Source organism: Protopterus annectens, chromosome 11.part0 (assembly GCF_019279795.1).
Source record: "Protopterus annectens isolate FY-2018-M chromosome 11.part0, PAN1.0, whole genome shotgun sequence".
In the NCBI taxonomy this organism is placed as follows: Eukaryota; Metazoa; Chordata; order Ceratodontiformes; family Protopteridae; genus Protopterus; species Protopterus annectens.
This window is the reverse complement of record NC_056745.1, coordinates 656,945,096-656,961,886: the sequence shown is the minus strand read 5'-3', so window position 1 is coordinate 656,961,886 and position 16,791 is coordinate 656,945,096. Positions and strand designations below refer to the sequence as shown.

The 16,791-nt window shown below is 38.0% G+C and overlaps 1 protein-coding gene across 3 annotated transcripts in view; it reads right to left on the bottom strand.

The window, feature by feature from the left end:
* The window catches only part of TTC38 (tetratricopeptide repeat domain 38), a 1,219,387-nt gene that overhangs the window by 282,899 nt on the left and 919,697 nt on the right, over positions 1-16,791 (bottom strand). For all 3 annotated transcript variants that reach the window (XM_044088097.1, XM_044088098.1, XM_044088099.1), the window contains exon 10: positions 7,688-7,769. In XM_044088097.1, coding sequence (XP_043944032.1) covers positions 7,688-7,769 — 82 coding nt within the window. The remainder of the gene's footprint in view (positions 1-7,687; positions 7,770-16,791) is intronic.

Genomic DNA, 16,791 nt, shown 5'->3' with positions numbered 1-16,791 from the left:
CAGCTTGTCCACTACAATGTTTTATTCTGACAGAATGTAAGAAGCCTGTAGCAACAGACTGAGCTGAGTTGCCGACTCTCAGGCAATCACGGCATGTCAGCAAAGGGGATAAGATATGGGACCCCCTTGTTTATATATCACATCAGTGTGGCGTTATCTGTGACAATTTGCATAGGTCCCTCAGACCAGAGATGATTTAAGGCTTTTAGAGCAGTGATTACTGCCAATGTCTCTTTGGCATTTATGTGCCTTTGTCCGACCTGAGTTCTCCACAGACCTTGCCCTTTCACTCCTTTCGCTACAGTCCCCCAAGCAATTTCTGAAGCATCTGTTGTGACAAAATGAGAAGAAGGAAAGAGGGAAGACCTGAGCTGAGACAAAATTAGTCCATCCACCACAGTAATTCCCTTTGTTACAAATGCCAGCACTTGAAACTGAAAAAATAGAAGATGTTGATGCCAAGACCACACTAACCTGAGGTTTTTCTCATGTAAAGTCTGGCCAGTGGAATCATAATGGTCATAGAGGCCATGAAACCCAGAATCCTGAGAAACTCCCTAGCAGATGTCAGAGACAGGAAGAAAAAGTTCAGGAAGTTTTCTTTGTACAGTTTTACTTTGTTGAGAGGAAGGGAAGCCCTTCCTATGGAAGTATACAGAAGTCATACCGGAAAAACTATTCTATGGGACGGGATGAAAGATGAGAGATAATTTCTGTAAATTATTTCTTTTTTTTTTTCAAAACAGGTTTATTGTTTTAACATATAAGAGAAATATCATAACAATTTTATACAAGTAATTAAAAATAGGTATTATTATAATATTCAACAAAACAACTAAAGTATTTACAAAGACATCCACTACAATCAGATCAATTAATTAAACTAAAATACCATGCTATTGAAATTAAAATTTTTTTAACAAATTTTGTAAATTATCCCATACAATATAATAAGATGTTTTTCTATTTGTTCTTGTCCTAATTGTGTTTAATTCCATATGGCACACTATATTCATAACATTTTTAAATTCATTGAACGAAGGAGGTGTATCTGAAATCCAATTTCTAGTTATTATTTTCCTAGCCACTGCTAGAATACACCATAACAAGGAAGCTTAACCTTTTTAACACTTTGAGGTACAGGTGTGTTGAATAATATAAGAGATTTAGAAATAATGAAATTATCTGTAAAAAGAGCCTGCAAAAATTCATTAACTGACTTCCAGTATTCTTTCAATTTTATACAGTCATAAAACATATGAGCCCAGTCAGCAATAATTTCTACATTACATCTCTTACATAAATTATCTTTATTATTTATTTTATTCATCATCAAAGGTGTATAAAAAGATCTATGTAAAAATTTCCATGTATAAAGTCTCCAGACAATGGAAGACGTAGTTCTATAAGCAGATTCCAATATATATTGTTTATCTTGTTGATTTGGTGGGTCCCCATTAATAGAAGTGAAATAATTCCAGTATGAATCTACACTGTAAAAAGTTTCTTGTCTGATAATTTTATGTATGTATGAAAGTTTACCTTTATCAGAAACTTTATGTTGTAAATTTAATATCAAGTAATCAATCAGTGTTGGAATAGATTCTTTAACTGTTATAGACATTAGATCTATTTTATTAATGAGATGTTGTCTAAAGGTCTGAACCTCTAACCAGCAAGTTTCTCTTAGATCAAATTCTTGTTTTAAGAAATCTAGATTTTTAACTTTATTATCAGATATCAACTGATACCAGTACTTTAGATCATTATCTATAGCTAAATGAGTTCCTTCAGAAGTAGATGACAAAAGCATACCCTGAGTATACATTATAGGGAATACAATAAAATTCCATTCCCTATACTTAGGGTGCATGAATATAAAGTTCCGATAACTAATAATAATATTTAATGGGTAACAAACCATATGTTTAGGTGTAATAGGTGAAGTACAAAATTCCTTTAGTAACCATAACATGGAGTTATTTACAATCATATTTTTATGTGTTAAGGAGATTTTCATGAAGTGTATACTAATTAGCTCCCAATAATCTTTCCATTTTGTGACATATGACTGATCTATTAATAAAGTAATAACTTTTACAATAGAAGAGATAGTATATAAATTAAAGTCTGGAAAAGAAATACCCCCTTGAGACCAGCTATTAGTATGTTTCTTTAATGCAATCCTAGGTCTATTAGGTGCCCATAGGAAATTTAATATTAGTGTATTCAGTTTCTTGATAATTATTTTTGTAGGTGGAAGTATTATTGATTGTATTAGGTATAAAATCTTGGGGAATATTATCATTTTAATAATTGTAAGCCTCTCCTCCATAGTAAAAAACATATTATTCCAGGTATTAAAAAGATTTTGTATATTAAGAAAACAGGTATTATAATTATTATATACAATAGATTTAATATCTTTAGATAGTATTATACCTAAATAAGTTATCTGACCTGAATTGGGTACATATTTAGTAAAATCACTAATGAGAATATTTTTTCGTGTATATATAGGTAGTATTTTAGTTTTTTCTTCATTGAATATTAAACCAGAAATACTTTTAAAATTCATCATGTTATCAAATACAGACTGCATAGAAGAATTAGATCCTGCTGATGTAATTAGAACATCATCTGCAAAAAGTTGAATTTTGGATGTTGTATTTTTATCTATTTCAAAACCCTCTATGTCAGTACTGTTTCTGATCAAATTAGCCCAAGGCTCCATTACTAAAGTGAATAATACTGGAGAAAGTGGACATCCTTGTTTTGTACCTTTAAGAATGGGTATTTTTTGTGAAACATATGTTCCTACCTTAATATAAGACAACGTTCCTGTGTATAAATGCTCAATTAGATTTACAAATGCATCTGAGAAGTTTGTGCACTTCATTAAGGTAAACAGATAGTCCCAACTTACTGAATCAAATGCTGAACTTATATCAAGACTAATAAGTGTTAAATCTTTCTTTTTCCTATTTGCAAAGTCTATTAATGTTAAAGTTCTTCTTATATTATCAAAAGTATTTCTATTTACAATGAAGCCTGTCTGATCTATATCTATAATGCCGGGAATGATTGTCTTCAATCTATCAGCAAAGATACTCATAAACATTTTATAATCAACATTAAGTAATGAGATGGGCCGATATGAAGAACATCTAGTTGGATCTTTATTAGGTTTTAAAATTGGCGAAATAAATGTATATTGCCAAGATGGGGAGGTTATTAACTCAGTTTGGGCCAAAATAAAAACCTTATGTATTAATGAATATGTACTTTTAGAAAGGATTTTATATATCTCTGGTATAATACCATCATTACCCGGTGCTTTGTTTGATTTAAGCTTATTTATTTGTGTAATAACCTCTGTATATGAAATACGTTTGTCCAAAATACTTTTCCCACTTTCTGTCTACCTTATTTTCTGCCTTTTCCTTATCTTTAACTACATAATTACCTGTTAAACTTCCAACCTGCTCTTTTAACACTTTATATTAACAGATTTCTTGTTTTTTGCTAATACCTAATTTGTTATCATGACTACTGACTAATGATATTTTTCAACTTGACTAATGATATTTTTTTAACTTTACTTTGTATTTTAGATACTGGAGCTTATCTCCTTAGCCCCTTAACTGAACTTTGTTTGTCATCTACTCAGACTAGTCCAGGAAAACTGTATATTTATTTGTATTTTGCCTCATTACATTATGTTAGTGTTAGTTTAGTAATGTTTTCGTAAACTGTATTGTCTTATTCTGATAGTGGAGCTTTTCTCCTCGGGCCTCTGCTGAAAATGGACATGTATCCAGCCAGACTAGCCCGGTTAACAAATGTAAAATAAATAAATAATAAAATAAATAAATAGTTTAATCTGTTGTTTATTAAGCTTTTTATTCATGTTTGTGGTTATAAACTCCTGTAAATTATTTCTTGACACTTGCAAAAAGAGTCTGCAAATATAACACAATCATCCAAATATAGAAAGATGTGAATGTTGAGAAGTCTGCAGTAAACAAGCACTTGGTGCAATAGACAGACCAAAGGTTAGACAGAGAACTGATAATGTAAGCCAGATACAAAAAACATTTAAAAAGGTCTGATTTCTTTAGAAAACTGGTATGTGAGGGAAGTATAAACGGTAACAAGATTTGGAGGGGATGGCATTTTGAACTTTGTGACTTTAATAAACAGAGAATGAAAAAGGAGAGGTCCAAGACTGCCCTCCGAGTTCCAATTTCTCTGATACCAGAAGGATCTTTGAATGCTAAACCTTTGCCTACCTGAACTGATGGCACTAATTCCTATTCCTTAGACAACAGTGATCAAAATCTGGAGGAAACAAGGAATTCTGGTTTAGAGGATGAGAAGGAATCCTCTGAAAAGTAGGAAGGGACTTCCACTGCTATCTGTACCCCTGTTGCATGATTCTCTGAACCCCAATGTCTGAGACTACATGATGACACGGGGAAAGATGAACACCTAGACTGAGGGGATAGATTTAAGGGATTGTCAGGGTGGGAAGCTTGAATAAGCTTGTAGTCACTGTGACTTTTTGGACTGTGCTTGGTTCTGGGATGCTTCCCCTTTATTCCTTGGGCCTCCCCTCTCATTGCTTTTTACGATTATGTTTGTTTGAACTTTGCTGAGACTGCTTATTTTGCTTCCTGATAAATAGGTTCTGAATTAGAAAGAAAGTTTCACTTAACTTAGAAATGGAGTATTGAAAGATTTGGGTAACTCCTTAAATGAATTTCCCTCTTTCTTCAAATCTTTTATGAACCTCAACAACAGGAAGGGCCAACCAGAAAACCTTTGTCAAGAGTCGAATTTAAAATCTAAGTTTTACCATCTTCTGGTAAGTTTTAAGAACATAAACAAATCTTCTCATAAATGAACCAGTAGTGGCAGCTAAGAATACAGCATCAGCAGAAACATGACAGCACTTTAAACAGTGTTTTGTACTTGAGAAGCAAACACATTTAAGAAATTTTAGCCTCTGAAGAAAGAAAGTTAACAGTTACCTTTATCATGTTCTCAGAAGAAGCCAGAATTTGTTTTAACACAACATGAGGCTGGCAGTTCATGATTATTAAAGCTGAAGTAGCAGAAGAATAAACTTGCTCCCCAAATCTATCAAAAGCTTTCCCAACCTTGTCTGAAGGAATGGGGGTTAGCACTTACAATATGTTTAGCAGTAGACTGCTTTGATAAGGAAATAAGTGCAGGATCAATTTTGGAACTGACAAAATATATATGTGTGCCTGAGCTACTTTGTATAATCCATAAAACTTTATAGGAGCAGGAGACTGACTGTCAGGTACACTACAAGCTGTTAAGAAAATATCTTCTAAAGCTGATAAAACAAAGAAATACATGCAGGCTTAGGAAAATCCAGTAGCAACAAATCATAATAATGGGAAATATTGATTTCATTTTGTTCCCACTGAAATAAATAAATAGGTTTGTACTAGGCTAACTGCCCTTGCAAGTCATTTTAAGCCTAGCCAATTATTCCTTGTGAGACTCAAACTCTGCACCTTGTGTTTATAAGGCAAACACCTTAACCATTAGGCCACCCTCCCAACCGGAGGGTGAAACAAATCATTTAATTTTAGCTACAGTTTAGGAAAAAGATAACTCTTCTGAAGGGAATTCTGAAGAAACATTTTCTCAGAAATCAGAATCTTCAGCTTGAGGAGAAGTTGCTGAAGAAAAATACTCCCCTTTCAGTCCCTGTCTTCTGACTAGCAGTTAGGCTCAGAAACAGAGAGAATTATTTTTATTTTTCTATTTGAGATCAGTGTAGAAGCAGGATTTAAAACATTAAAGGCTGAAAGTATTCCCTTAACAAAACCCAGCAAATCATCCCTAATCTATAGTGGGAGAAGAGAAGCTTTTTGCTATTTTTCCTGGGAGAACCTCTGGAATAAGACCAACCTATGGCAGATGCACTAGCCTGAGAAACAGGCAACGTAACTCAGCTATGTTGTAAGACTTCATGTGCTCCTTCCTCTGAGACTGACAACAGTTGTTCTCTCTTACCTGGTGAGGAAAACCTAATGTTGAATGTACAATATGACAAGACTGTAAGGAATGCCATTGGAATGATAGGATCCAGATGGAGAGGCCATGTATAACTCCTGGTTCTTAGCGGCTTCCCAAGAAGCTACATCATTGGGGACAAAGAGAGAATGATGAGCAGTTGAGGAACAAAGTCTAGCCACAGCAGAGTCACCACCATGAGGAAGCAGGCCTGACAGCTGAAGATTCCAGAGAAATTTTCTTCTTCTTGTGGACAGAGGAAGAAACAAACAAGGATACATTTCAGGTGGGTAAACAGAGCCTAGCTGACTTTATAAACCTCCTGAAGGAAAATGTAATGTTCTGGGGTAAAACTTTCCAGGACAGTCCCCAAAACCGCAATATCCTGCTCTTGTAACCACAAAAAAGATTTTTACTCACTTTTTCATGAAAGTATTCCCCAAGGAAAAATTATTTTACATGACATGATAGTCCATAATAATGATATATGTATATTAAAAGAAAAATCTTCATAAAAATGATGATGTGGAAGGTTTTCCGCAGAAGGGTACTTACTTGCCCAGCCTCGAAGGATGAATAGCCAACCGTCAGTTTCACAAAGCCTACAGAGGGAGCACGCTTTGGCAACAGGAAAGCTCTGAAGCTTGTGGCACCCCAAGCACTGCACTTTTATGTGGCTATCCTCAAGCCCCATGCAGTTAAGTGTGCACGGATGGTGCCCTGCAGATTTGAAAGATGGTTGATGATCATATCCTTGACAGAATATAAACCAATCAAGTTAGACTACTGTAGCAGTGACCTAATGTTGAATGTACAATATGACAAGACTGTAAGGAAGGCCATTGGAATGATAGGATCCATAGGGAGAGGCATCAGATGGAGGAAAAGAGGAAGCTGTTACCCTTTTTATAAACAGAATGTAGGACCCCATCTAGAATACTGCAACAAGTTCTGATAACATCACATACACAAGAGGGAAGCAGTTCAGAGAAGGGCACCAAAGTAGTGTATGGCCTTCATCTTAATCCTTTTTAGAAAGAGATTCTAAGTGCTAAATATGTACAGACACAAAGGAAGGAAGGCAAGAGAGGAGAGAGAAGACAGAAACATCAACAGACTCCACAAAGTGGGTACTATGTTTGAAAAAAGAGATGCATATGAATTCGACATCTCATTATGACGTTACTAGATGAATGACAAAGGGAAATACAAGATAGTATATTTTTACAAAAATGGTGACAGACGTTTTAAACAGATGTTCTTGAAAGTTTGTAGAGTCCAACCTGTGTCAGAATTCAGGAATGCTTAGGTTAAATGCAATGCAGTTCTAATGAGAAAACGTTGGGGTGGGGAGGAGTAAGAAGCTGCTTAAGCAGGATCCGTGTCTTATCCACATAGGCATGGACAAATTAGGTGGGCTAAGCAACCCTTACCTGCAGTCAGACTCCATGTTTCTTTGATGTTTTACCACCATGCACCACTAAAGTCTAAAGGTTCCAAAGGTGAGAAACATCACTGTACAGCAGGGGATGTCACATTCATCCAAAGTCAACAACAAATATATACAGTACAGAAAAAAATCAGAATGACTGCGTAAAGTAATACAAACAAATACTAGCAAATTCTTTCTTACCCTCCATCTGAAGTCTATATAACATAGAACACGTGTCAACTACATCCAACATAGTTCCAGATTTGAAACAACCAGAGGAGATCTGTAATTAGAAAAATGTATTACATATATTTTACAAAATGTTAAACATTGCAAAAATACCAGTATGTGTATTTATTTATGGTACTTCCATTGTACATATTTGATGGATACCAACTGTTCTGCCTTAGATTGTATTTGGTACACTAAGGTGCTGTACTGTAAATTATAAAGGTATAATAATGTGCTTATATTGGCATTAAAAACCGCTAAAGTAACCCGACACTTTGGACTAACAATGTTGCTAAAGGCTATGTAAAATTAGTAATCAAGAAGAAAGTGCTACACAGAAACTTACTGTAAAAAGCATGTTTAAAAGGATTCTAGTTTTTAGGCCATAGCCTGCAAACCCTGCTGTATTATCAAATGCTAGCAAACCATATTAGATTTTCTGCTTATAACCTTCCACTACAAGTTAACTCTCAATACAGGGGAAGGACAGTTACATTCATCCCTCAGTCTTTTTCACCTCAGAAGAAACTTCAGTCATACAACTCAGAGGTAAGCTGTCTTGGCTAAAGACAGAACATGAATATTAAAACCCCTTAAACATTTTATAATCCCTGACTAAAGCAGATAGAGGTGGGAAATATAGACCTGGTTAGCTATCTATGGTTTCAGAACCATACCATTCAAGTGTCTCACTTGGTTAACTATCTATGGTTTCAGTACCATACCATTCAAGTGTCTAACCTGGTTAACTATCTATGGTTTCAGAACCATACCATTCAAGTGTCTCACATTTTCAGGGGCATCCCTTATTTTTCATCTAAATTTTGCTCAGCTCCTCACAAAATGTGATTTTGTGACCAAATGGTGAGGGTTCACTACTCCAGACTTCATAATTAGAGGCTTCTTGTTAATGAGAAAATGCCTACAGACCTACTATCAACTTTCTTCAAAATTTTAAGTGTCCTTCATTTCAAACTTTCTCTCTAATTATTTCTGGCTTTGGCCCTAACTATTTATAACTGACAGAAGGTTGCGAGACAGCAGAGTGAAGCACTCTGCATGGAAGCAATGTATTTTGGGAGCAAACTGCAAGTACAGCTATCATACACAGATACAAGCAACACCAGGTTGCCTGTCAGTGAAACTCCACATATTAAAATGTCTTTTATAATTCAAGACTTGTCCTTACATGTGGGTGAATTATATATCTGCCAGCAATAACCTCACTACTAATTGAACATTCTTTTTGGAAGCAGTTACTGGAACTAGCATAAATACATGACGTCTTGAGGTTGCTGTGAGCAAAAGATGTATTACAGCATCTTCAAAGAATGCTGAAATGAAGAACACAAAGAATAAACTCTTAGAATATAGAAAGAGAAAAAAGTTAATCTAGAATAGTTGGTTCACACACAGACAGAATTAACTTTTCCAGTAAAAAGTAAAGATCCCATATAAGTGTCACCTGAACAACAGGTGAGCTTAATATCAAGAGAAAAACCCTATGGGGACCTACTTGCCAGACATGAAGCCTGTAGCCAGTTTCTGTTCATGTTCAACTTCTCAGCTGTTATTTAGTGAGGCAGCAAGAAAGTTCTGAAGTCATTCTGAAGTAATCTACACTTCCCTCCACAAATTGGTTGTCCAATCAGGACTCAGAGGTAAGGTGTAGGAGACAGCCTGGGGTTTGTGAAGCTGGCCCAGCGTTGTATCCTGAGCAGGATACAACCCAAAGAGCCAAAGGCTACTACAGCAATGAAAATGATGAACATTCTGAACGTCCACAGGTTCCTCACAAACATAAAACAGGGCCTAAAAATGATGTCCTACACAGAACCCCTCAAAGTACTCTCAGTGTAATCAGTATCCTACACAATGCTATCAGGGGCCCTGTATCTGGCTTAGAAGGCATCCTCTGACCTTATACTGATGGACCTACTGCACATCCACAAGTTAAATAATAACGCAAATACTTGTTCCAGGGTCATGAACCTCTTCCATAGCTTAAAGAGAATTGTTTTGGAGAGAGAGATATATCTCTCAGAGGTTACCACTACTCTGTAACAGACTCTCCATCCACATAAAGCAACACTCATCCTTGGTCCTATTCAATCTTAACCTGGATCAATGGATGAGAATGAATAAATTTACTCCAGGACTGTCCCTGTACTACTCATGGACAGAGGAAGTGCCTAAATGTTTTTTCCAACAATATGGTCCCTATAAATACTCAATGGTATTACCCACAAAGTAATCACTATCTTAACCAGAACTAACCCTATCCTGTGTGTAGTACATAATTATAGTCCTTGGAATTGGTAACGGCAACTTAAACTAATGGTATAATCTGCCAGGTTTAATATGATCCCCATGGTCGGTTAACCTAGTATTCATCAAAGAAACTAGGAATATGTTTCAGTTTATTTATCAATGGTCGTAAGCAGGGGAAGCTGAAACTAAGCAAGAGGGGCTGCAGCAAAGGAATGGGTGCAGCTAAATTAAATGGGGTGGGAGTATATTACAGTTATACTGACTTTCAGTATGGCTACTGTTGCAGATGGAGAGGTCTTGTTACCTGCTTCTTGCACAGTTCAAAATGTCCCAAACAGAATCCTAGCCTAGATTAACTATGGTTTGTGTGAAGAGAAAAAAAATCCAACACTTGCATAATAATGGTAGTACGTTTAGCCATGCCAATACCATGGGCTCTATTTTTGTTGCCCATACGTTCATACTAGGCTAATGACCACCGGGTCTTTACAAGCCCACCCATGCAACCCAACCCAGTTCTGTCCCAGAGTACCATGGTGGGGTATATTAGTAGGGAGATAGTTAAGGGTTACGTGGTGGGTATGTTAGTTTGGGATTAATTTACTTACTGTAAACCTCTGTCTGTCAGAGACATGGGGAGCAGAGCAAGGGGAAACTGTGATTTTTCACATCCAATTATCAAGATTTTGTTTGACTAGGGTCAGGGATGAACTCTGCTTCACACGAATGCACAGCTTATTCCATAGTGCAGGAATCTTTTGAGGACACATCGATCTCTCCAGCATGTTCCATTTATGTCATAGGCAAAGTTCAGGTCATTGGAGTTAGTGTTTCTGGTTCTGTTTCCTTTGCGGATGTGCAACAGATCCATCACAACTGGATCTGAGGTTGCCTTATATGCCAGGCATAGACTGTCTCTCAGTAATCTGCAAAAGACTGAGTACAGAGATACGACTTTAAGGCAATCTGTATCGGACAGGATATTCATACCCTGGATTCTCCTGGTAAGAAACTTTTGAGGGCATTCCAACTCTTGCAAGTGCCTGACTAGATACATGCCAAAGGGGGATTTATACTGAATGATGGGTCTGATACGGGCTGAATAGAGTGGTACTATAACTTTCTTGGACCTGGATGCCATACACTTGCTTATGAGCTGGGTGACATATAATGATTTTCTTCCTGTCTTGGCTAATTGTTGGTCAAAAGCCAGATTAGTGTCTTTATATGTTCCCAGAGCCCAAACTACCATGTCAACTCTTACAGGTGTTTTACAGATGGAGTAATTAGCTTAGGTGTACCACTTCCTAAAGGTGACTATAATACATTTCTTTGTGTTGAGTTTTTGTCTGTGGTTTTGGCAGCAGTCATTGTTTTGTGTTAGACCCTCTTGTAGGATGCCAGTGCCATGGGGCAAATCTATGTCAGCTTCCAATTTACCATCATCTGTTGACTTGGTGAGCTAGTGGCCTTTGACATTAGCCTTGACTTAGAAGAAGTATATGTCAAACAGGAGTGGGCCCAATACGGAGCCCTGGGATTCTTCACTAGTGACTGATCTTCTGGAGGAGGAGGTCTCACTGATTCTGACTTTTTGGGTGCTATCTGTGAGCCAGCCAACAGTCCAGTAAGTTCCTTAGGTATTTATGCCTATTTCTGAGAGTTTGTCAATAAGGGCATTGCAATGAATTTATTTATTTTTTTTTATTTTAACATTTGTTTACCGGGAAAGACCGACTTGGTACGAGCAAATTTTCAGCGGAGGCCCAGGGAGAAATGCTCCAAATGCATATCTTTGAACCAGGCCACGATAGGTGGTTTACACCATTTTCCCATCATCCATAGCCTTGACAGCCCTCTTGAAGAAGTCTACCAGTCTGAGTAGGCAAGACCTTCTCTTAATAAAGGCAAACTGGGATGGGTCTATAGGTTGCCAATGTTCTTGCTGATCATTTCCATGATAATTTATTTCATGGCTTTGCATGTTAGACTTGAAAACAACAGATTGATGGGTCTGTAGTTTCCAAGGTCAATTAATGGTCCATCCTTATGAAGAGGGTGACCATTGTGGACCTCCATTCAGCTGCCATTTAACCTGTTTTGAGGCTATAGTTGGAAAGTGCTTTAAGTCCCGCTAGGTCATGTTATAGGCTATTTAACAGGCAGCTGGGGATATTATCAGGGCCCAAAGAAGCAGTGATTTTGTCCTTAATTAGCACCATCAGGCCTTGCTCCCAGTTGATATTTTTTTTTTTGGGGGGGGGGTATTGTAGAAGGGATATAACAGGGGTTAGTGGGACGGGAGTGGTGAGTGAAGACTGAGCTAAATTTATCAGCCAACAGATTTGCTATGTCACCCTGGTCAGTGAAGGTTGTGCCATTTACAGCTTGTTCTGTACACTGCTGAGTGTTACCTTTAAGATTCCTGACATTACTGAAGAAGGCCTTGTGATTGTCCTTAGCCTGGGAGTTATCCTGACCTCATAATTGGCCTTGTTAAACTTTATTAGACCTCTTTCTTGTTTAGCTGAATCAGACAGCTCATCTTTATGAGAGTTGCTGTTTTTGATTTTACACATGATGGGTTCCATTAGTGGGGTTTCTTTTTTTTTTTTTTTTTGTTAGATTTAGAATTACTTCTGGTAGGTACAGCAGCCTTAATTCAGCCATTTACATATGCTGCTGTGAAGCAGCAGACTTGTTTTTCAGGGGGCATTACTTTTACATTAATATCCTGTTGGAGAATGTTTGTTCTCCAATCAGGGTGCTGATGTACAGTTTGCCCATTCCCTAAACTACAGTAATATGTGATGCATGCAAAAAAAAAAAAATACCAGACTGTACTTACCCATGTACAGACTGGCCACACCGTACATTAGATATAGGCAACCCAAGTCACAAAATAGTAGAAAGGGTCACACATCTGTATGGGGGTTCACACACACACACACACACACACACACACACACACACACACACACACACACACACACACACACACACACACACAAATGTGCAATGCCTTCTACAGGGAATTGTGTGAGTGCTGTACAAACTGAAAAGAATGTGTACTGTGTGTCAGAAGCAGGAGTGGAAAGAATGCTATGGGAGAGGCCACTGTTACCATTTTCATGTATGTGTGGCACTGGGGTGTTGTAGCATGTGTACATGGTGCTATGATAGGACATAACCTTACATGTAGCAACAGTTGCAGCACTACAGCTTGATCTAACAGACATATCCGGGGCATGCAAGTAATATGTGCAGGCATCCTGTGTGCACTCCTGTCTCTTTCATGGATAGTAACACGATCTTGGCCGGAAGTAGATATGCAGCATGACTATGAGTGATATCCTGTATTAGACGGAGCACTGGGGCAAGCAGCTAGGCTTCAAGGATGCCTTCTCCTGCCTGTATGCACCTCCACAGTCTATGTTCCATACACATCTCCAGACCCACCTGTAACTCTGGACTCTGTGTTGTTGTGGAAGTAGTGGCACTGTATGGCTTTGACACTGTCTTTTATGTGTCTACGATGGTGAACTTCAGTAGCGGCAGAGGTGGAGTGTCTTCATGAAGCACACCTGGCAAGTAATACATGAGCAAGTAAGGACATGCCATGTGGCTAAAAATGTCACACAGATAATCAACCACATCCTGCAATACCTGTATCATCTCAGCAAAAGCCAGGATGCTTCCTAGCCTATGCCTCCATATTGGCCCTGCACATTTGCTGGGTTGCACCCACTGACACAGCTAGCTCTGGGGAAGGGTGGTACCCAAGCCATCTATGGGAACCAGTACACATAAATATAAATGTGGTCATCCACATGCCTTTTGGAGCTTGAAACAGACATCCCTGACTGCAGGTTAATGCACCAACCTGTCCTTCATACTGTGTGTGTGTGTGTGTGTGTGTGTGTGTGTGTGTGTGTGTGTGTGTCTCTTAGGTGGTGTTCACAGGCACATCGGCTGTGCCCATGACTTGCTTAAGGGATCTGGTTTGCACATGCCCTATGTCCAGCACTGACACTGTAATCACTGACTGCAAAATGTTCACCATCATCAGTCAGAGTTGGACCTGTCTGCAACATCAAATGGTGGAAGTTATTGGGTCTTGGAGAAGAAGATAACACTAAAGCATAAGGTCCAGAATATGTATAATCCACTACTTCAGAGTAGCATTAATAGGCAGGGTGAACAGTAGTAATAATGGGTAATGTAGCCTCACCTACTGCAGGTGTACCTAAAGGACTGGAAGTGTGCAATGTCAACATCATATTCAGTAATAAAGGGATCAAACAAAATGTTTGTGTTTTAACAGAGGGAGAGGAATACACAGCTGGGACATTTCCACTGGATACCCAGTCAGTGTTGGCCTGGCACCTTTAAATGCTGCTTTACAGAACTGCTTTGTGGCATGCCTCTCAGTAACCTTCCCATTACTCTTATACAAGCACTGTGCTTTCCCTGAGTACTTTATTCTTGTTAAATACATTTAATATTCACTGTTGATATTTCTATGTACATTATTAACACAATAAATACCTCAGTTAACTACTGAAAAAAAAGGAAGGGTAAAGAAAACCTTGCACTTATCTTAAAGATAGGGTTGCCAGCCTTTGTTGCGACTAAAACTAGACCAAAGCCACACCCCTTGCAATGTCCATAACTCCACCCATTTCCACCCCTCTCCTGCCTGCTTCCCGCCCATTTTGTGATGTCATCGTGATGGGGAATGCCCTCTTTTTTCCGTTCCCGATTCCTTTTTTGTGCCGATTTACTACTCTTTCCTGTAAGAAGAATAGTAAATCCACTGATTTAACAAACTCCGATAGTTGGCTTTGTTGTACTGAACTGGCTCACCAGCCATTTCATGCAGGAATGGGTGTGGCCAGAGTGACTGACAAGCCTAATGCCTATGATGTGCTACGCAAATGATGCATGATTGGCATGCAATGCAAATTTGTCAGTGTCATCCATTGATCACTGAATAACACATGTGACTTTTGAGTGTTTCTCAAGGAAGAGGGATGGAGTATGAGAATGCCTGTGACAGCAGGAATATAGGTTCATAGATAGGTTCATAGATTAGTACTAGGCTAACTACCCTTGCGAGCCATTTTAAACCTAGCCAATTATCCCTTGTGAGACTCAAACCCTGCACCTTGTGTTTGTAAGGCAAACACCTTAACCATTAGGCCACCCTCCCAACTGTACTGTACTGGCTCACTGGATGCATAGTAGCAAGCGCTGCCCAAACCCCACCCAACATATTCAATGTGTAATATTTGTTTACACTTTTCTTCAATGTTGTGCGATCTCGGGGTTGATATATTGAAGTAGTGGGGGGTGTGGGGGGCACAACAAAGGGAAAAAGTAATATTTGTTTGTAATCAAAGAAAACTCTTACTCTTAAGTAAAGTGGTACTCACAGTAAAATATTCAGTAAGCGTGGTTTGTGGTTATGTTTGCATTTGCTCTCCTTACTAAGATGCTTTTTAACTTGTTTTACAGCTTCTATGATTGGAAGCTTTAAGATACCTGGGTTCTGCCTGTTTTACAAAAAGTCTCCAAGTTAATAAGAAAAAAAGGCATATATCATATGCAAGGCAACTAACAAACACGGCTAGTTCAAATGAATATTCACAGGGTGTGAACCTATTGCTGGGTGTTGGGTGAGGTTTGGGCAGCGCTTGCTACTATGCATCCATTGAGCCAGTACAGTAAAACACTGCCCGATAGTCTGTTTCTTTTTACCGGAGTTTGTACAGTGTTTTCCGGACAATCAGTTTGCTTTCCGGATAGTCTGTTACTGCTAGGTAGCAACCCTAAAGAGACAATCCCACCATTAAAATTAATGCCCAAACTATTTTCTGAAGAGGCAGTGACAATGTCCTTATTAGGAACATCCATTGTGTTGTGTCATCATGGAGCCCCTCCTTCCCCTATCAGCTTACTGACAATGCCATTCCACGTATACTTTAGCATCCCATATGGGAACCACGTTTATTTTTATTTTCAACAATCAGTGCTTTGCCTCTAACAATCCCAAGCATCTACCTACACAACATATTTTTAATAAATTACCCTTTACAAGTACAGAAAGTCCTAAACGGTTCTAGAACTTGCTGCATCTGTAAATGACAGAAAAAACGATAACAGAACAGTCCTTCCTTCTGTTGTCAAGGCTTACTGTGCCTCCATATCAAAAATGGTAAGGAGAGAGAAAAAAAATCACTGAACCTACCGTCCATGACTTTAAAAGGTCAGCCAGCCCTGAAATCACAGTATAGCTATTTACAGAGTAAGTCACAGAATACTACTCAGAGATACCTTTTTATTTATTCTATTTATTTTGCTTTGTTTTTCTGCAAGTTGTCACTTATTGTCATGACTATGGAATGCATCGGCATTCCCTTTTACACCTTTGGCCCAAAGCAGTGAACAAAGAATGTTCAGCATTTCAGGCTATATCTTCTCATTGCAGCCATGTCACATAAAAGTATGCATGTAGGTGCCTGAATGGCTAACTGAAAGCAGCAGTATTTTAGAGCTCCATATAACTAGTTAAATAAGACAGGAAAAAAAATATTTTTTTTCTTCAAAGTATAAAATCTTACAGATAAAGGACTAATTTACATAATTAGAAACTTTGGTGAAGTTTTACAAATAATTTCCTGTCAAAAAGCTTGGAGATATATTCACTTGTTAAAATGAGCAGCTCAAAGAATTCTCACCAGGATGCTGCCTTAAAGAAGGAACTACAACAGATGGCATCTACCCTGCAGGAGTTGTCTTTG